Source organism: Zosterops lateralis (assembly GCF_965231275.1).
Source record: "Zosterops lateralis genome assembly, chromosome: 31".
Classification (NCBI taxonomy): Eukaryota; Metazoa; Chordata; class Aves; order Passeriformes; family Zosteropidae; genus Zosterops; species Zosterops lateralis.
In genome coordinates, this window is record NC_139791.1 from 1,032,441 (window position 1) to 1,052,464 (window position 20,024).

Below are 20,024 nucleotides of genomic sequence, written 5' to 3' on the forward strand. Positions count from 1 at the left end.
ACCGGATTGGACGAGTCTTTATTGGGGTCGGGGTGGGCGTGGCCCGTGGGTGGGCGTGGCCTGTGGGTGGGCGTGGCCTCACTGTCGCTCGTAGATGATCCTGAGCAGCCTCAGGCTGGGCCCGTAACGCTGCTGCTGCCGCTGGGCGGCCTCGCGCCACCTGCCGGACCAGTATGGACCAGTGTGGACCAGTGTGGACCAGTATAAACCAGTACGGACCAGTATAGACCAGTATGGACCAGTATGGACCAGTGTGGACCAGTGTGCACCAGTGTGGACCAGTGTGGACCAGTATGGACCAGTGTGGACCAGTGTGGACCAGTATGGACCAGTGTGGACCAGTACAGACCAGTATAAACCAGTCCCTCCCAGTACAAACCAGTTTCCCCCCAGTTCCCTCAATGTGGGGGCGGAGCCCGCAGTGACCGACAGGGGGCGCTAAGGAGCCACTTCCGGGACTACAACTCCCATCATGCCCCACGCCCCACAGACTGCAGTTATTCCCTGGACTACAACTCCCATCGTGCCCTGCGGTGACTTCCTTGTGGTCCTTAAAGTGTCCCCAGCCCCTCCCAGTTCCCCTCAATGAACTCCCAGTGTCTCCCCGGCTCCCCCTGGTGGCCACTTTGGGAACTGCAGCGCCCTCCCAGTAACTCCCAGTATAAACCAGTTCCCTCCCAGTTCCCTCCCAATCCCCACCCAGTCCCCTCCCTGTCCATCCCAGTCCCTCCCAGTATACCCCAGTATAGCCCAGTATAACCCAATCCCTCCCAGTCCCCCCCAGTCCCTCCCAGTCCCTCCCAGTATATCCCAGTCCCTCCCAGTATCCCCCAGTCCCCCCAGTCCCCCCAGTCCCCCCAGTATCCCCCCGTGTCTCTCACCTCTGCCGGACCCGTTTCCACCTGTCCATGTTCTTGTAGATCAGTGACGTAATCGAGGGGGCGGGGTCCAACACCTGGGGGCGGGGCCAGGCAGTCATTACATCATCGAGTGGGCGGGGCCAGATATCGATTACGTAATTGAGTGGGCGGGGTATCGTATCGATTACGTCATCGGGTGGGCGGGGCCAAAGGGCTCAGGGCGGGGTTTGGGGGATTTTGGGGCCATTTTTTTGGAGCATTTTTGGGGTATTTTAAAGGGGATTTTTGGGATATTTTTAGGGGATTTTTGGGGTATTTAAAGGGATTTTGGGATATTTTTGGGGTTATTTTTAAGAGGATTTTTGGGGATATTTTTAAAGAGGATTTTTGGGATATTTTTGAGGAATGTTTGGGATTTTTTTAGGGGAATCTTGGGATTTTTTAACGGGATTTTTTTGATTTAGAGGATTTTTGGGATATTTTTAAGGGATTTTGGGGATTTTTTTAAGGTTTTTTTGGGATATTTTTAGGGGATTTTTTTAGGGAATATTTGGGGGGATATTTTTAGGGGGATTTTGGGGATAATTTTTAGGGGATTTTTGGGATATTTCTGGGGGGGGGTTGGGATTTTTAAGGAGATTTTTGGGATATTTTTAAGGGATTTTTGGGATATTTTTAAGGGATTTTGGGATATTTTTTGGGATATTTTTAAGAGGATTTTTTGGGATATTTTTAAGGGGATTTTTGGGATATTTTTAAGGAGATTTTTGGGATATTTTAAGGGGATTTCGGGATATTTTAAAGGAGATTTTTTGTCAATTTAAAGGGAATTTTTGGGATATTTTTAGGGGATTTTGGGGATATTTTAGGGGATTTTGGGCTATTTTTAGGGGGGTTTTGGGACATTTTAAAGCGGATTTTGGGATATTTTTAAAGGGATTTTTGGGATATTTTAAAGAGATTTTTGGGATATTTTAAAGGACATTATTGGGATATTTTTGAGGGGAGTTTTGGGATATTTTTCAGGGCTTTTGGGATATTTTTGGAGGGATTTTTGGGATTTTTTAAGGAGATTTTTGGGATATTTTTAAGGGGATTTTTTGGGGTTTTTTAGGGGATTTTTTGGGTATTTTTAAGGGGATTTTTTGGATATTTTTAGGGGGATTTTGGGGATATTTTTAGGGGATTTTTGGGATATTTTTAGTGGGATTTTTGGGATATTTTGGGGGAGATTTTTAGCGGATTTTTGGGATATTTTTAGGAGATTTTTGGGATATTTTTAGGAGATTTTTGGGATATTTTTAAGGGTTTTTTGGGATATTTTGGGGGAGATTTTTAGGGGATTTTTGGGACAATTTTAGGGGAATTTTGGAATATTTTTAAGGGGATTTTGGGGATAATTTTTCGGGGATTTTTGGGACATTTTAAGAGGATTTTTGGAGATATTTTGGGGAGATTTTAAGTGGATTTTTTTGGTTATTTGGGGCAGTTTTTGGGATGATTTTGGGGCAGTTTTTGGGGTAATTTTTGGGTTATTTTGGGGCAATTTTTGCGGTTATTTTTGGCAGTTTTTGGGTTATTTTTGGGCAGTTTTTGGGTAATTTTGGGGCAGTTTTTTGGGGTAATTTTGGGGCAGTTTTTGAGTTATTTTTGGTCAGTTTTTGGGGTAATTTTGGGGCAGTTTTTGGGGCGATTTTGGGGCAGTTTTTGGGTAGTTTTGGGGCATTTTTGGGTGATTTTAGGGTTATTTTGGGCAGTTTTTGGGATGATTTTGGGGCAGTTCTGGGGGCAGTTCTCGGGTCATTTTGGGGCAGTTTTAGGGCAATTTGGGGCAATTTTTGGGTGATTTTGGGGCAGTTTTTGAGGTGGTTTTGGCCGATTTTGGGGCAGTTTTGGGGCAGTTTTTGGCGTGATTTTTGGGGCATTTTTGGGCTGATTTTGGGGCAGTTTTTGGGGCTGATTTTGGTCAGTTTTGGGTCAGTTTTTGTTGATTTTTGGGGTGGTTTGGGGACAGTTTTTGGGCAGTTTTGGGGCAGTTTTTGGGTAATTTTGGGGCAATTTTTGGGGTGATTTTTGGTCAGTTTTTGGGGAAATTCTTGGGTTATTTTGGGTCAGTTTTTGGGGTGATTTTGGGGTTATTTTGGGTCAGTTTTGGGGCAGTTTTTGGGGTGATTTTGGGTTGGTTTTGAGGCCGTTTTGGGGGTTATTTGGGGCTGGTTTTGGGGCAAATTTTGGGTGGATTTGAGGTGGTTTGGGGGCTGTTTTTGGGGTGATTTTTGGGGCATTTTAGAGCTGATTTTGGGGCAGTTTTTGGGTGATTTTGGGGCGATTTTTGGGGTGATTTTGGGGCAATTTTTGGGGTTATTTTTGGTCAGTTTTGGGGTAATTTTAGGGTTATTTAGGGGTGATTTTTGGGGTTATTTTGGGACATTTTGGGGGGTAATTTTGGGTCAGTTTTTGGGGGTAATTTTGGGGTAATTTTGGGGTGATTTTGGGTTGGGCTCACCTGGTCCGGGGCCGTGTCGCCCTCGTCAGGCCCAGGGGGGAGGGGACCCGCGGGGACAGGGCGGGGCCGGGGGGGGGCAGGGCCAGAACGTCCTCGGCCGCGGGGGGGGCCTGGGGAGACCAGTATAGACCAGTATAGACCAGTATGGACCAGTATGGACCAGTATGGACCAGTACGGACCAGTATGGACCAGTATGGACCAGTATGGACCAGTACGGACCAGTATGGACCAGTATAGACCAGTATGGACCAGTATGGACCAGTATAGACCAGTATGGACCAGTATAGACCAGTATGGACCAGTATAGACCAGTATGGACCAGTATGGACCAGTATAGACCAGTATGGACCAGTATGGGCCAGTATAGACCAGTATGGACCAGTATGGACCAGTACAGACCAGTATGGACCAGTATGGACTAGTATGGACCAGTACAGACCAGTATAGACCAGTATGGACCAGTATGGACCAGTATAGACCAGTATGGACCAGTATAGACCAGTATGGACCAGTATGGACCAGTATAGACCAGTATGGACCAGTATGGACCAGTATAGACCAGTATGGACCAGTATAGACCAGTATGGACCAGTATGGACCAGTATAGACCAGTATGGACCAGTATGGACCAGTATAGACCAGTATGGACCAGTATAGACCAGTATGGACCAGTATGGACCAGTATAGACCAGTATGGACCAGTATGGACCAGTATAGACCAGTATGGACCAGTATGGACCAGTATGGACCAGTATGGACCAGTATAGACCAGTATGGACCAGTATAGACCAGTATGGACCAGTATGGACCAGTATAGACCAGTATGGACCAGTATAGACCAGTATGGACCAGTATGGACCAGTATAGACCAGTATGGACCAGTATGGACCAGTATAGACCAGTATGGACCAGTATAGACCAGTATGGACCAGTATGGACCAGTATGGACCAGTATAGACCAGTATGGACCAGTATGGACCAGTATGGACCAGTATAGACCAGTATGGACCAGTATGGACCAGTATAGACCAGTATGGACCAGTGTGGACCAGTTTGTCCCAGTCCCCTCCCAGTCCCCTCCAGTTCCCTCCCAGTATAACCCAGTCCCATTTTTCTTCTAAAAACCCCCATTTTTACCCCTAAATTCCCCATTTTTCACCCTGAAACCCCCAGACTTTTTGCCTCAGTCCCCCCCAGTCCCTCCCAGTATAACCCAGTCCCATTTTTCACCCCTAAAATCCCATTTTTTACCCCTAAAATCCCCATTTTTCACCCCAAAACCCCCTGATTTTCCCCTCCCAGTTTGTCCCAGTCCCTCCCAGTGCCATTCTCTCCCCCAAAACTGCCATTTTTACCCCCAAAACCTCATTTTTACCCCTAAAATCCCCATTTTTCACCCTAAAACTCTGGGATTTTTGGCTCCCAGTCCATCCCAGTCCCCCCCAGTTCCCTCCCAGTATAACCCAGTCCCATTTTTCTTCTCAAAATCCCCATTTTCACCCCTAAAATCCCCACATTTCTCTCTAAAATCCCCATTTTTCACCCTAAAACCCCCAGATTTTTTGCTCCCAGTCCCCCCCAGTATAAACCAGTATAACCCAGTCCATCCCAATTCCTCCCAGTATAACCCAGTTCCCTCCCAGTATAAACCAGTACAAGTCAGTTCCCTCTCAGTCCCATTTTCCTTCTTAAAATCCCCATTTTTTGCCCCAAATCCCCATTTTTCACCCTAAACCCCCCAGATTTTTTGCCCCCAGCCCCTCCCAGTCCCTCCCAGTATAACCCAGTTCCCTCCCAGTCCCATTTCCATCCGAAAATCTCCAATTCTTTCCTCTAAAATCCCCATTTTTTGCCCTAAAATCCCCATTTTTCACCCTAAATCCCCCAGATTTTTTGCCCCCAGTTCCCCCAGTATAACCCAGTTTGTCCCAGTCCCCTCCCAGTATAACCCAGTTCCCTCCCAGTGCCTTTTTCACCCCCAAAATCCCCATTTTTACCCCTTAAATCCACATTTTTCACCCTAAAACTCCCAGATTTTTTGCTCCCTGTCCCCCCCAGTCCCTCCCAGTATAAACCAGTATAAGCCAATCCCATTTTTCTCGTAAAAACCCCCATTTTTGCCCCTAAAATCCCCATTTTTCACCCTAAAACCCCCAGACTTTTTGCCCCCAGTGCCCCCCAGTCCCTCCCAGTATAACCCAGTATAACCCAGTATAACCCAGTATCACCCAGTCCCCTCCCAGTCCATCCCAGTATAACCCAGTATAAGTCAATCCCATTTTTCTTGTAAAAATCCCCATTTTTTGCCAAAATCCCCATTTTTCACCCTAAAACCCCCAGATTTTTTGGTCCCAGCCCCTCCCAGTATAACCCAGTTTGTCCCAGTCCCTCCCAGTTCCCTCCAGTCCCCTCCCAGTCCATCCCAGTATAACCCAGTCCCATTTTTCTTCTCAAAATTCCCTATTTTGCCCCTAAAATTCCCATTTTTTGCCCTAAAATCCCCATTTTTGTCTCTAAAATCCCCATTTTTCACCCCAAATCCCCGGGATTTTTTGCCCCCAGTGCCCCCCAGTCCCGTCCCAGTCTGTCCCAGTCTAACCCAGTCTCTCCCAGTGGTACCTGCTGTGCGGGGGGCGCCGGGGGGGGGCAGTGCCCGATCCAGGCGCGGCACACGGGGTACAGGGGGGTCCCTGCAGGGAACTGCCCCAGCTCCACACTGCGGTCAAACAGCCGGATCACAAATGAGTCTGCGGGAAAACACAGAAATTGGGGAAATTCAGCACAAAAATGGGGAAAATCGGACAGAAAATGGGGAAAATCGGACAAAAAACGGGGAAAATTGGCCCAAAAATGGAGAAAATCCGCCAAAAAATGGGGAAAAAATCAGCACAAAATCGGCCCAAAATTGGACCAAAATTGGCCCAAAAATGGAGAAAATCCGCCAAAAAATGGGGAAAAAATCAGCACAAAATCGGCCCAAAATTGGACCAAAATTGGCCCAAAAATGGGGAAAATTGGCCCCAAAAATGGAGAAAATCGGTGCAAAAAAATGGGGAAAATCGGTGCAAAAATGGCCCAAAAATGGGGAAAATTGGACCAAAATGGACCCAAAAATGGGGAAAATTGACCCAAAAATTGGCCCAAAAATGGGGAAAATCGGCCCAAAATTGGCCCAGAAATGGGGAAAATCGGCCCAAAATTGGCCCAGAAATGGCGAAAATTGGTCCAAAAATGGAGAAAAATTGGCCCAAAAATGGGGAAAATCAGACAAAAAATGGGCAAAATCAGCCCCAAAAATGGGGAAAATTCGCCCCAAAACAACCCAAAAAATGGCTAAAATTGGATAAAATTAGCCCAATATTGGGAAAAATTGGCCCAAAATTGGCCCAAAATTGAACCAAAATTGTCCCAAAAATGGAGAAAAATTGGTCCAAAAATGGGGAGAATTGGCACAAAATTTGCCCCAAAATGGAGAAAATCGGCCCAAAAAATGGAGAAAATCGAAGCAAAAATGGGGAAAATTGGCCCCAAAAATGAGGAAAATTGACCCAAAAAACTGGCCCAAAATTGGGGAAAATCAACCCCAAAATGGGGAAAATTGGCCCAAAAATGGAGAAAAAATTGGACCAAAAATGGGAAAAATTGGACCAAAAAATCGGCCCAAAAATGGGGAAAATTGGCCCAAAAATGGAGAAAATTGGTGCAAAAATGGGGAAAATCAGCCCAAAATTGGCCCAAAAATGGGAAAATTGGCCCAAAATTGGCCCAGAAATGGCGAAAAATTGGTCCAAAAATGGAAAAAATTGGACCAAAATTGGCCCAAAAATGGGGAAAATCAGTCAAAAAAATGGGGAAAAATCGGCCCCAAAAATGGAGAAAATTGGCCCAAAAATGGGGAAAAATTGGACCAAAAATGGGGAAAATCAGCCCAAAATTGGCCCCAAAAATGGGGAAAATCGGCCCCAAAATGGGGAAAATTGGCCCCAAAAATCAGCACAAAAATGGGAGAAAAATTGGTCTAAAAATGGAAAAAATTCGACCAAAATTGTCCCAAAAATGGGGAAAAATTGGCCCAAAAATGGAGAAAATCGGCCCAAAAATGGGGAAAAAATTGGACCAAAAATCAGCCCAAAAATGGAGAAAAATCAGCCCAAAATTGGCCCCAAAATTGGCCAAAATCAGCCCCTAAAATCACCAAATTTGGCCCAAAATGAACCAAAATCCCCCCAAAATCCCCCTCAAATAAACCAAAAAATCCCAAAATTGCCCAAATTGCCCCAAATTCTCCCAATTTCCCCCCAAATCCCCCAAATTTCCCCAAATTCTCCCCCCATCTTTTCAAAATCACCCCAAAAATCTTCCCAAAATCTCCCCAAAATTCCCCAAATTCTCCCAAAATCCTCAAAATCACCAAAAATCCCCCCAAATTCTCCCCAAAACGCCCCCAGGATCCCAAAAATCCCAAAAATTAGTCAAAACTCCCCAAAATTTTCCCCAAATCCTTCAAAAATCAGCCAAAATCTCTCCCAAAATCCTCCAAAAATTGGCCAAAATGAACCAAAATTCCCCCAAAATCAGCCCTAAATAAACCAAAATTCCCCCAAATTCTCCAAAATTCCCCAAATTTCCCCCCAAATCCCTCAAAACCCCCTAAATTTCCCAAAAATCCCCCAAATTCCCCCCAAAATCCCCCAAATCCTTCCAACCCCCCCCCCCAAATTCTTCCAAAATCAGCCAAAAATCTCCCCAAAATGAACAAAAAAAAGCCCCAAAATCCCTCAAATTCCCCCCAAATCCCCCAAAATTCTCCCAGGATCCCAAAATTCTTCAAAATCCCCAAAATTCTCCCAAAATTCCCCCAAATTCTCCCAAATTCTCCCCAAAATTCTCCAAATCGCCCCAAAAATCCCCCAAAATCCTCCCCAAAATTCCCCCCAAATTTGGCCCAAAATTCTCCCCAAAATCCCCCAAATTCTCCCAAAATCCCCAAAATTCCCCTCGAATTCCCTCAAATCCCCCAAATCTCCCCAAAATCCTCCAAAAATCAGCCAAAATTGGCCAAAATCAGCCCCTAAAATCACCAAAATCAGCACAAAACGAACCAAAAAAAGCCCCAAAATCCCTCAAAATTCCCCCAAATTTTCTCCCAAATCCCTCAAAACTCCCCAAATTCTCCCAATTTCCCCCAAATCCCCCAAATTTCCCTTAAAATCCTCCTAAAATCCCCCCAAATTCAGCCCAAAATGAACCAATTTCCCCCAAAATTCCCCCCAAAATCTCCCAAATTGCCTCAAAATCCCCCAAATTTCCCCCAAAAATCCCCCAAATTTTTCCAAATTTCCCCCAAAATTCCCCCAAATCCCCCAGAATTCCCCATTTTCCTCCCAAATTTCCCCATTCTTTCCCCCAAATCCCCAAAATACCCCAAAAATTCCCCCAAATTCTCCCCAAAATTCCCCCCAAAATTCCCCCCAAAATTCCCCCCAAAATTAGCCAAAATTCTCCCCAAAATCAGCCAAAAAAAGCCCCAAAATCCCTCAAAATTCCCCAAATTTTCCCCCAAATCCCTCAAAACCCCCCAAATTTCCCAAAAATCCCCCAAATTTTCCCCAAAAATCCCATTTTTCCCCCAAATCCCCCCAAAAATCAGCCAAAATTGGCCAAAATCAGCCCAAAATAAACCAAAAAAAGCCCCAAAATCCCCCCAAAATTCCCCAATTTTTTTCCCAAATCCTCAAAACCCCCCAAATTCTCCTAAAATCCCCAAATTTCCCTCAAAATCCCCCCAAAATCCCTCCAAAATTCCCCAAAATTTTTTCCCAAATCCCTCAAAACCCCCCAAATTTCCCAAAAATCCTCCAAATTTCCCCCCAAATCCCCCAAATTTCCTCCAAAATCCCCCCAAAATCCCCCAAATTTCCCCCCAAATCCCCAAAATCCCTCAAAATTCCCCAATTTTTTCCCCAAATCCCTCAAAACCCCCCAAATTTCCCAAAATCCCCAAATCCTCTCCAAATTTCCCTCAAAATCCTCCAAATCCTCCCAAAATTCCCCCCAAAATTCTTCCAAAATCAAGCCAAAAATCTCCCCAAAATCAGCCAAAATCAGCCCAAAATGAACCAAAAAAAGCCCCAAAATCCCTCAAAATTCCCCAAATTTTCCCCCAAATCCTCAAAACCCCCCAAATTTCCCAAAATTCCCCAAATTCCCCCCAAATTCTCCCAAATTCTCCCAAAATCCTCCCAAAATCACCAAAAATCTCCCCAAAATGAACCAAAAAAAGCCCCCAAATCCCCCCAAAATCCCTCAAAATTCCCCAAATTTCCCCAAATCCTCCCAAAATCCCCCCAAATTTCCCAAAAATCCCTCAAATTCTCCCAAAATCCTCCCAAAATTCTTCCAAAATCAGCCAAAATTGGCCAAAATCAGCCCCTAAAATCACCAAAATCAACCCAAAATGAACGAAAAAAAGCCCCAAATCGCCCCCAAAATCCCTCAAAAATCCCCCCAAATCCCTCAAAATTCCCCAAATTTCCCAAAAATCCCCAAAATTTTCCCAAAATCCCCCAAATTTCCCCCAAAAATGTGATTTTCCCTGACTGTGTCTGTGCGGGGGCGTGTCCGGCCCCTCCCCCCCCTCGCGCCGCTTCTTCCGCCGCTGCTGCGGGAACCGCCCGGGGGGCCTGGGGGGAAATTGGGGAAAATTTGGGATTTTGGGGGAAATTTGGGATTTTGGGGGTTTTGGGGCTTTTGGGGGAAATTTGGAAGTTTTGAGAGAATTTTGGGGGAAGTTTGGGGGGAATTTGGGGGGATTTTGGGGGTTTTTGGGGGGAAATTGAGAGAAAATTTGGGGAAAACAGGGGGAATTTTGGGGGGATTTTTGGGGGAAATTCTGGGGATTTTGGGGGTTTTGGGGAAATTTGGAAGTTTTGGGAGAAATTTGGGTGAAGTTTGGGGGGTTTTGGGGTTTTTTTTAAGGAAATAGAGAAAAAAATTGGGGGAATTTTGGGGGGTTTTTGGGGAAAATTGGGGGAAATTTGGGGGGATTTTGGGGAAAATTGGGGGAATTTTACAGGAAATTTGGGGGGAGTTTTGGGGGGATTGGGGGAAATTTGGGGATTTTGGGGGAAATTTGGGGATTTTGGGGGTTTTTGGGGAAATTTTGAAGTTTTGGGAGAAATTTGGGGGATTTGAGGGGATTTTTGGGGAAATTCAGAAAAAATTGGAGGAATTTTGGGGGGTTTTTGAGGAAAATTGGGGAAAATTTGGGAATTTTTTTTGGGAAAATTGGGGGAATTTTGGGGGATTTTGGGGATTTGGGGAAATTTGGAAGTTTTGGGAGAAATTTGGGGGAATTTTGGGGTTTTTTTTAAGAAATTGAGAAAAATTGGGGGAATTTTGGGGAAATTTTTGGGGGGATTTTGGGGGATTTTGGGAGATTTTGGAAGGATTTTGGGGGGAAAATCTTTGGGGGTTTGGAGGAATTTTGGGGGATTTTGGGGGAAAATTTGGGGGAGTTTTGGGGAGATTTTGGGGGTTTCTTTTTTGGGAAATTGAGAAAAAAATTTGGGGGAATTTTGGGACATTTTTGGGAAATTGGGAAATTTTGGGGAATTTTGGGGATTTTTAGGGATTTGGGGGAATTTTGGGGGATTTGGGAGTTTGGGAGGGATTTGAAGGGATTTTAGGTGAATTTTAGGGGATTTTTGGGGAGTTCTGGAGGTGGGAGATTTTGAGGAAAATTTTGGGGAAATTTGGGGGTTTTGGGGAAAATTGGGGAAATTTGGTGGATTTGGGAAAAATTTGGGGGGATTTTAGGGAGAATTTTGGGGGCAATTTGGAATTTTACAGGAAATTTGGGGAAATTTGGGGATTTTGGGGGATTCTGGAGAGTTTGGGAGGGATTTGGGGGAATTTGGGGGGATTTTGGGGGTTTTTTGGGGGAAAATTGAGAGAAAATTTGGGGAAAATTGGGGGAATTTTTGAGGAAAATTGGGGAATTTTGGGGGAAATTTGGGGGTTTTGGGGGGATTTTAAGGGGAAATTGAGAAAAAATTGGGGAATTTTGGGGGGTTTTTGAGGAAAATTGGGGAAATTTTGGAGAAATTTTGTGAGATTTTGGGGCAGTTTTGGCTCATTTTGGGAGAATTTTGGGGAAATTTGGGGTATTTTGGGGGTTTTGGGGGAAAATTGGGAAATTTTGGAGGATTTGGGAAAATTTTGGAGGATTTTGGGGGAATTTTGGGAATTTTACAGGAAATTTGGGGGGAATTTTGGGGGTTTTGGGGAATTTGGGGCTTTTTGGGGAAATTTGGAAGTTTTGGGAGAAATTTGGTGAAGTTTGGGGGGATTTTTGGGGAAATTGAGAGAAAATTTGGGGAAAATTGGGGAAAATTTGAGGAGTTTGGGGATTTGGGGGAATTTTGGGGAATTTTGGGAAATTTTGGGAGTTTTGGTCTCTCACCTTTTCCCAGGGGCGCTGGGCGAGGCCTCCCTGCAAAAAAAACCAGAATTTTGGGTCAAAAAAGGGAATTTTGGGGCCATTTGGGGAATTTTGGGGCCATTTGGGGATTTTGGGGCCATTTTTGGGTTTTTTTGGGTCATTTTGGGTAATTTTTTGGGGATTTTTGGGTCATTTTTGGGGATGTTTTAGGTGATTTTTATGATTTTGGGTCATTTTTGGGTCATTTTTGGTGATTTTGGGGCCATTTTTGGGCCATTTTTGGTGATTTGGGGCCATTTTTGGGCCATTTTTGGGGGTTTTGGGGCCATTTTTGGGGATTTTGGGGTCAGAAAAGGGTTTTTTTGGGGCCATTTTGGGGCCATTTCTGGGAATTTTGGGGCCATTTTGGGGATTTTGGGGCCATTTTTGGGGTTTTTGGGGCCATTTTGGGATTTTTGGGGCCATTTTTGGTCATTTTGGGACCATTTTGGGGGATTTTTGGGTCATTTTTGGAGTTTTTTGGGTCATTCTGGGTCATTTTTGGGGATTTTTGGGTCATTCTGGGTCATTTTTGGGGATTTTTGGGGCCATTTTGGGTCATTTTTGGGGATTTTTGGGTCATTTTTGGTGATTTTTGGGTCATTTTTGGGGGTTTTTGGTGGTTTTGTGCCATTTTTGGTGTTTTTTTGTGTCATTTTTGGGGTTTTCTGTCCTTACTTGGCCGGGGGGTCCCCGGGGCCCTTCCCAGGCTCCTCCTCCAGGGGCTCCCTGGGGGGAAAATCCCAAATTTTGGGGGATCCCAAAAGCTTTGGAACCCCCTGAGCTCCTGAAAACCAAAAACAAACAAAAACAAAAAAAACCCCACCCCAAATCCCCCCCAAAAAATCCCAAATCCCAAAAAAAAAACCCCCAAAATCTTCAAATCCCCCCAAAAATCCCAAATAAATCCCCAAAAATCCCATTTGAATTCCCCAAATCCCCCCAAAAATCCCAAAATTCTCAACCAAATCCCCAAAATCCCCCCAGATCCCCCCAAAATTTCCATTTAAATGCCCCAAAATCCCCCAAAAAATCCCCCCAAAATACCAAATAAATCCCCCAAAAAATCCCCCAGAAAATCCCCAAAAAATCCTCTCAAAAATTCCCAAAAAAATCCCAAATAAACCCCCCAAAATCCCCCCAAATCTCCCCTAAAATTCCCATTTAAATCCCCAAAATTCCCCAAATCCCCCAATAACTCCCAAACCCCAAAATTCTCAAATAAAAACCCCAAAATCCCTCAAAATTTCCCCAAATCTCCCCAAAAAAATCCCCAAAAATTCCCCAATAAAACCCCCAAAAATCCCTGAAAAGCTCCGAAAAATTCCCCTTTAAATCCCCCAAAATTCTCTCAATTCCCCCCCAAAAAACTCCCCAAAGCCCCAGAAAAAATCCCAAAAAATCCCCCAAAACCCTGAAAATTCCCCCAAATTTCCAAAAATTCCCCAAATCTCCCAAAAATCCCAAATAAACTCCCAATAAAATCTTAAAAAAATCCCTCAAAAAATCCAAAAAATCCCCCCAAAAAATCCCCAAAAATCCCCAAATGCCCCAAATTTCCCCAAAATCCCAAAAATTCACCAAAACCCCCAAATCCCCCCCAAAAATCCCAAATAAAATCCTAAAAAATCCCCCAAAAAAATCCCCAAAAATCCCAAAAATCCCCCAAAACCCCCCAAAAAATCCCCCAAAATTCCCAAAACTCCCAAATTCCCCCCAAAGCCCCAAAATTCCCCAAATTTCCCCAAAACCCCCAAATCCCCCCAAAAGTCCCAAATAAATCTCAAAAATAATCCCAAAATTCCCCAAAACCCCCAAAAAATCCCCCAAAAATTCCCCAAAACTCCCAAATTTCCCCAAAATTCCCCAAATCCCCCAAAACTCCCCAAAATCCCCCAAAAATCCCAAATAAATTGCCAATAAAATCCTAAAAAATCCCAAAAAAATTCTAAAAAATTCCAAAAAAAATCCCAAAAATCCCCAAAAAATCCCCCAAAATCCCCCCAAAACCCCCCAAAAAATCCCCCAAAATTCCCAAAAACTCCCAAATTCCCCAAAATTCCCCAAATTTCCCCAAAATTCCCAAATAAATCCCCAAAAATTCCCCCAAAACTCCCCAAAATCCCCCCAAAAAATCCCAAATAAATTCCCAATAAAATCCTAAAAAATTCGAAAAAAACCCCAAAAATCCCCAAAAAATCCCCCCAAAACCCCCCAAAAAATCTCCAAAAATTCCCAAATTTCTCCAAACCCCCAAAATTCCCCAAAATTCCCCAAATTTCCCCAAAACCCCCCAAAAATCCCAAATAAATTCCCAATAAATTCCCCCAAAATCCTAAAAAATCTCAAAAAAATCCCAAAAATCCCCCTAAATCCCCCCCAAAAAATCCCCCAAAAATCCCCAAAAATTCCCAAATGCCCCAAAATTCCCCAAAATTCCCCAAATTTCCCCAAAACCCCCCAAAAATCCCAAATAAATTCCCAATAAATTCCCCCAAAATCCTAAAAAATTCCAAAAAAATTCCCAAAAATCCCCCAAAATCCCCCCCAAACCCCCCCAAAAATTCCCCAAAAATTCCCAAAACTCCCAAAATTCCCAAATTTCCCCAAATTCCCCAAATTCCTGACCTGTTCCCTGTGGTGAGCAGCTGCTCCAGCAGCGAGTCCAGGCGGCGCCGGGCGGCCGCCGGATCCAACTCTGGGGGAAAAAATATTGGGAATTTGGGGGAAATTTGGGAAAATTTGGGGATTTTTTGGGAATTTTTGGGAATTTTGGGGAATTTTTGGGGAATTTTGGGGGATTTTATGGAATTTTGGGGACTTAAATGGGATTTTTGGGGGAATTTTGGGGAAATTTGGGGGGATTTGGGGGGATTTTTGGGAATTTTGGGGACTTAAATGGGAATTTTGGGGGAAATTTGGGGAAAATTTTGGGATTTTTTGGGAAGTTTGGGGGTTTTGGGGAATTTTGGGGGATTTTTGGGAATTTTGGGGGATTTTTAAGGGGATTTTGGAGGAATTTGGGGAGATTTGGGGGATTTGGGGAAAATTTTGGGATTTTTGGGAAGTTTAGGAATTTTTGGGAATTTTGGGGGATTTTTGGGGGATTTTTGGGGGAAATTTGGGGAATTTTGGGGAGAATTTTGAGGAATTTTTGGGGAATTTGGGGGGATTTTGGGGGAATTTTGGGAGATTTTTAAGGGGATTTTGGGGATTTTGGGGGAAATTTGGGGAAATTTTGGGAAGTTTAGGAATTTTGGGAATTTGGGGGATTTTTGGGGGATTTTATGGAATAGGAATTTTTGGGAATTTGGGGGATTTTTGGGGGATTTTATGGAATTTTGGGAGAATTTTTGAGGGGATTTTGGAAGATTTTGAGGAAATTTTGGGGGATTTGGGAATTTTTGGGAATTTTTGGGATTTTTGGGGGGATTTGGGGGCATTTTATGGAATTTTGGGAGAATTTTGGGGATTTTCAGGAGATTTTGGGGAAAACTTGGGAAATTTTGGGAAGTTTAAGAATTTTTAGGAATTTTGGGGGATTTTTGGGGGGATTTGGGGAATTTTGGGGAAATTTGGGGAAAATTTTGGGATTTTTTGGGAAGTTTAGGAATTTTGGGGAATTTTGAGGGATTTTCGGGAATTTTGGGGGATTTTTAAGGGGATTTTGGAGGAATTTGGGGAGATTTGGGGGGATTTGGGGAAAATTTTGGGATTTTTGGGAAGTTTAGGAATTTTGGGGAATTTTGGGGGATTTTTGGGGGAATTTTGGGGGAAATTTGGGGGGATTTGGGGGAAATTTGGGGAATTTGGGGGAAATTTGGGGAATTTTGGGGAGAATTTTGAGGAATTTTTGGGGAATTTGGGGGGATTTTATGGAATTTTGGGAGATTTTTAAGGGGATTTTTGGGGGGAAATTTGGGATTTTTGGGAAGTTTAGGAATTTTTTTTGGAATTTTGGCGGATTTTTGGGGGGATTTTTGAGGAATTTTTTGGGGAATTTGGGGGGATTTTATGGAATTTTGGGGAGATTTTTGAGGGGATTTTTGGCGGAAATTTGGGGACTTAAATGGGATTTTTTGGGGAATTTTTGGGGAAATTGGGGCATTTTGGGATTTTTTGGGAAGTTTAGGAATTTTTGGGTGAATTTTGGGGGATTTTGGGGGGATTTTTAGGAGAATTTGGGGGGATTTTATGGAATTTTGGGAGAATTTTTGAGGAGATTTTGGGAGATTTTTAAGGGGATTTTGGGGAATTTTGGGGGATTTTGAGGAGATTTTGAAAGATTTTGGGGAAAATTTGGGGAATTTGGAAAGTTTAGGAATTTTTTGGGATTTTGGGGGATTTTTGGGGAATTTGGGGGGATTTTATGGAATTTTGGGAGAATTTAAGGGGATTTTGGGGGAATTTTGGGGAATTTTGAGGGGATTTGGGGGGAAATTTGGGAAATTTTTGGGATATTTTGGGAAGTTTGGAATTTTTTGGGAATTTTGGGCGATTTTTGGGGGAAATTTGGGGACTTAAATGGGATTTTTGGGGGAGTTTTGGGGGAAATTGGGAGGATTTTGGGAAGTTTAGGAATTTTTGGGGAATTTGGGGGATTTTATGGAACTTTGGGAGAACTTTTGAGAGGATTTTGGGGGAGATTTTTAAGGGGATTTTTGGGGGATTTGGGGGGAATTTCAGGAGATTTATGGGGGAAATTTGGGAAGTTTAGGAATTTTGGGAATTTTTTGGGAATTTGGGGGGATTTTGGGAGGAATTTGGGGAGATTTGGGGGGATTTGGGGAAAAATTTGGGATTTTTGGGAAGTTTAGGAATTTTTGGGAATTTTGGGGAATTTTTGGGGGAATTTTGGGGGAAATTTGGGGGGATTTGAGGGAAATTTGGGAAATTTGGGGAAATTTGGGAAGTTTAGGAATTTTTGGGAATTTTGGGGGATTTTGGGGGGATTTTATGGAATTTTGGGAGAATTTTTGAGGGGATTTTGGGGAGATTTTTAAGGGGATTTTGGAGGAATTTTGGGGAATTTCAGGAGATTTTGGGGGAAATTTTGGGAAAATTTTGAGATTTTTGGGAAGTTTAGGAATTTTTTGGGAATTTTGGGGGATTTTGGGGGAATTTTTGGGGGGATTTTTGGGGAATTTGGGGGATTTTATGGAATTTTGGGAGAATTTTTGGGGGGATTTTTGGGGGAAATTTTGGTAGAAATTTTGGGGAATTTGGGGGGATTTGGGAGAAATTTGGGGAAATTTTGGGGAAATTTTTGGGGATTTGGGAATTTTTGGGAATTTTGGGGGATTTGGGGGGATTTTATGGAATTTTGGGAGAATTTTTGAGGGGATTTTGGGAGATTTTTAAGGGGATTTGGGGAGATTTTCGGGAAATTTGGGGGAATTTTGGGATTTTGGGAAGTTTGGGAATTTGGGGGAATTTGGGGGATTTTATGGAATTTTGGGAGATTTTTAAGGGGATTTTGGGGAATTTTGGGGGGATTTTGGAGGAATTTTGGGGAAATTTGGGGGATTTATTTTGGGAATTTTAGAGGGATTTTGGAGGGTTTTGAGGAATTTTGGGGGGGAATTTGGGGAAATTTGGGGGATTTTGGAGATTTTGGGGGAAATTTGAGGGAAATTTGGGGGGTTTTGGGGAGAAAATTGGGGAAACTTGGAGAATTTCGGGGAGTTTGAGAGAGATTTGGGGGAATTTTGGAGGAAATTTGGGATTTTGAGGGGTTTGGGGAAGATTTTTGTGGGTTTTTGTGGGAATTTTGGGAGATTTTTGGAGATTTTGGGGGATTTGTTTGGGAATTTTGGGGGGAAATTGGGGGAATTTTTGGGAGGGATTTGGGGGGAAATTTGGGGATTTATTTGGGAATTTTGGAGGGATTTGGGGAATTTTGGGGAAATTTGGGGGATTTTGGGAGTCCTGGAGGAGTTTGAGGAGAATTTCGGGGAGATTTTGGGGATTTTGGGGGTTTGAGGAATTTTTGGGAGAATTTGAGGGATTTCTGGTGGTTCTGTAGGGATTTGAGGGGAGTTTTGGGGGGATTTTTGGAAATTTGGGGAGATTTGGAAGGTCCCAGAGAGAATTTGGAGAATTTTGGGGATTTTGAGGGGAATTTGGGGTGGTTTTTTTTAGAGATATTTATCAATTTTGGGAGGATTTGGGAAGTTTTGAGGGATTTTCAGGGAACTTGAGGAGAATATTGGAAGATTGGGGGAATTTTCAGGAATTTTGGGGGAATTTTGGGCGAGTTTGGGGTTCCCAGGCCCAGGAAAGGCCTGACGGGAATTTAAGGGGAATTTTCGGGGATTTGGGACAAAATTCCAGGAATATTTTGTGGAATTTGAGGGAGATTTGTGGTATCCTGAATTTGTGGGAATCTCTGGGGATTTGGGGAGGATTTGGGCGATCCCACAGGGGATTTTGGGGGGTCCCGGGTGGGATTTTTGGGTCATTTTGGGGATTTTTGGTGTATTTTGGTCCCTCCGGGCCGCTCTCACCTGGTTTCTCCACCTTCACCTTCGTCGCCATCGCGGTTCCGGAAGCGCCTCTGGGGCCTGGGAGGGATTTTGGCTCATGGGGGATCACAAATTCCCCCCAAAAACCCAAAAAATCCCCCAAATCCCCTAAAAAATCCCCCAAAATCGCCCCCAAATCCGCCGCTCCCCCCCCACGCCCTCACCGCCGCCCTCAGGCGCCGCCGCTTCCCGCCCTCCGCCAGCGCCGCCTCCCATTGGTGGCTGCGCCTGTCAATCACAACTCTCAGCCAATCAGCGCCCGTAGGGCGGGACTTTAAGACAGCGCCATTTTTGCTTTTTTGACTACAGTTCCCGTCATGCCCCGCGCGCCCCTAGAGCCCAATGAGAGCCGCGCCTACACCTCCCACAATCCCTCGCGCAGCGCCAATCCGCCTCCATCTCCCGTCATGCCCCGCGCCGCCCGTTCCTCCCCATTGCGGCCCCGCCCCTCCCGCACTACAACTCCCGTCCTGCCCCGCGGCGCTTTTCCCGCGCTTTTTCGGTTCCCCCTCAGGGCAGCCCCGGCCATGATGGCGGAGGCGCTGGGGCGCTGGGCCCGCGACGAGATGGAGCTGCCGCCCTCCGCTCTCCCCTCCCCGGCCGCGCTCCGCAGGTCGGGACCGCCCGGGGGGAGGTGGGGAAGGGTCCGGGAGGGCTCCGGGAACTCCGGGGGGCCGGGGGTGGGAACCCCCCTGAGAGCTCTGTGAGGGAGGGAAGGGAATTCGGGGGGCTGAGGCGGTTTGGGGTCACACAGAGAGACCCTGGAGGGGTTTGGGGGGGTCCTGAGGGGATTTGGGGTCCCATTGAGGGGTCCTGGGGGGGTTTCGGGGGATCCTGAGGGGATCTGGGGACCCATTGAGGGGTCCTGAGGGGATTTGGGGGCGTTTGGGGAGATCCTGAGGTAGTTTTGGGGTCTCTTTGGTGGATCCTGAGGGGCTTTGGGGTCCCATTGAGGGGCTTTGGTGTCCCTTTTAAGGGATCCTGAGGGGATTTGGGGTCCCATTGAGGAGTCCTGGGGGGGTTTCGGGGGATCCTGAGGGGCTTTGGGGTCCCATTGAGGGGCTTTGGTGTCCCTTTTAAGGGATCCTGAGGGGATTTGGGGTCCCATTGAGGAGTCCTGGGGGGGTTTCGGGGGATCCTGAGGGGCTTTGGGGTCCCATTGAGGGGCTTTGGTGTCCCTTTTAAGGGATCCTAAGGGGATTTGGGGTCTCATTGAGGGGTCCTGGGGGAGTTTTGGGGTTCCTGGGGGTGATTTGAGGATCCCTTGGTGAGTTTTGAAATCCCTTTTGGGAGTTTCGGGGCTTTTAATGAATTTTGGGCTCCTCAAGTGATTTTTTAGGATCTCCCCCAAACTTTGGGGTGCCCCTGAGCTCGGTTTTTTAACCCTTTCCCTCCCGGCAGGCTCTGCTCCGGCCCCACAGCCCCGATCTGGGATTTCGTCACCCGCCACGTCCGGAGCCAACGGTGAGGGGGGTCCCCAAAACCACCCCAAAAACCCCGAAATTTAACCGGGACCCCAAAATTTGGGAGGGGGCGGGTTCGATTTGTGCCCTTCCCGGGACTACAGCTCCCGTCATGCCCCGCGCGGCCATTGAGACCCATTGTACGAGCGCATACAACTCCCATCATCCCCCGCGCCTATAGAGCTTTA

The 20,024-nt window shown here is 45.2% G+C and overlaps 1 protein-coding gene across 1 annotated transcript; it reads right to left on the reverse strand.

Annotated features, from left to right (window-relative positions):
• Positions 1 to 7: 7 nt before the first annotated feature.
• LIN37 (lin-37 DREAM MuvB core complex component) lies at positions 8 to 18,504 on the reverse strand. The gene is made up of 8 exons (XM_083880683.1): positions 18,356 to 18,504; positions 14,478 to 14,547; positions 12,528 to 12,578; positions 11,832 to 11,861; positions 9,968 to 10,050; positions 5,987 to 6,114; positions 882 to 955; positions 8 to 160 (listed from the first exon to the last, which is right to left on the reverse strand). Exons 1-8 carry the CDS (start codon positions 18,384 to 18,386, stop codon positions 79 to 81), a joined length of 549 nt encoding a protein of 182 aa, XP_083736809.1. The 5' UTR covers positions 18,387 to 18,504; the 3' UTR covers positions 8 to 78.
• Positions 18,505 to 20,024: the final 1,520 nt, after the last annotated feature.

What these genes read in the sequence shown, in the direction of transcription:
- LIN37 (XM_083880683.1), bottom strand. Translation starts at nt 18,386, where the DNA reads ATGGCGACGAAGGTGAAGGTGGAGAAACCAG. An exon ending in CTGCTCACCACAGGGAACAG is followed by an intron (nt 12,579 to 14,477) that starts GTCAGGAATTTG and finishes TTTTCCCCCCAG; the next exon opens with GGAGCCCCTGGAGGAGGAGC. An exon ending in CCCAGCGCCCCTGGGAAAAG is followed by an intron (nt 10,051 to 11,831) that starts GTGAGAGACCAA and finishes ATTTCCCCCCAG; the next exon opens with GCCCCCCGGGCGGTTCCCGC.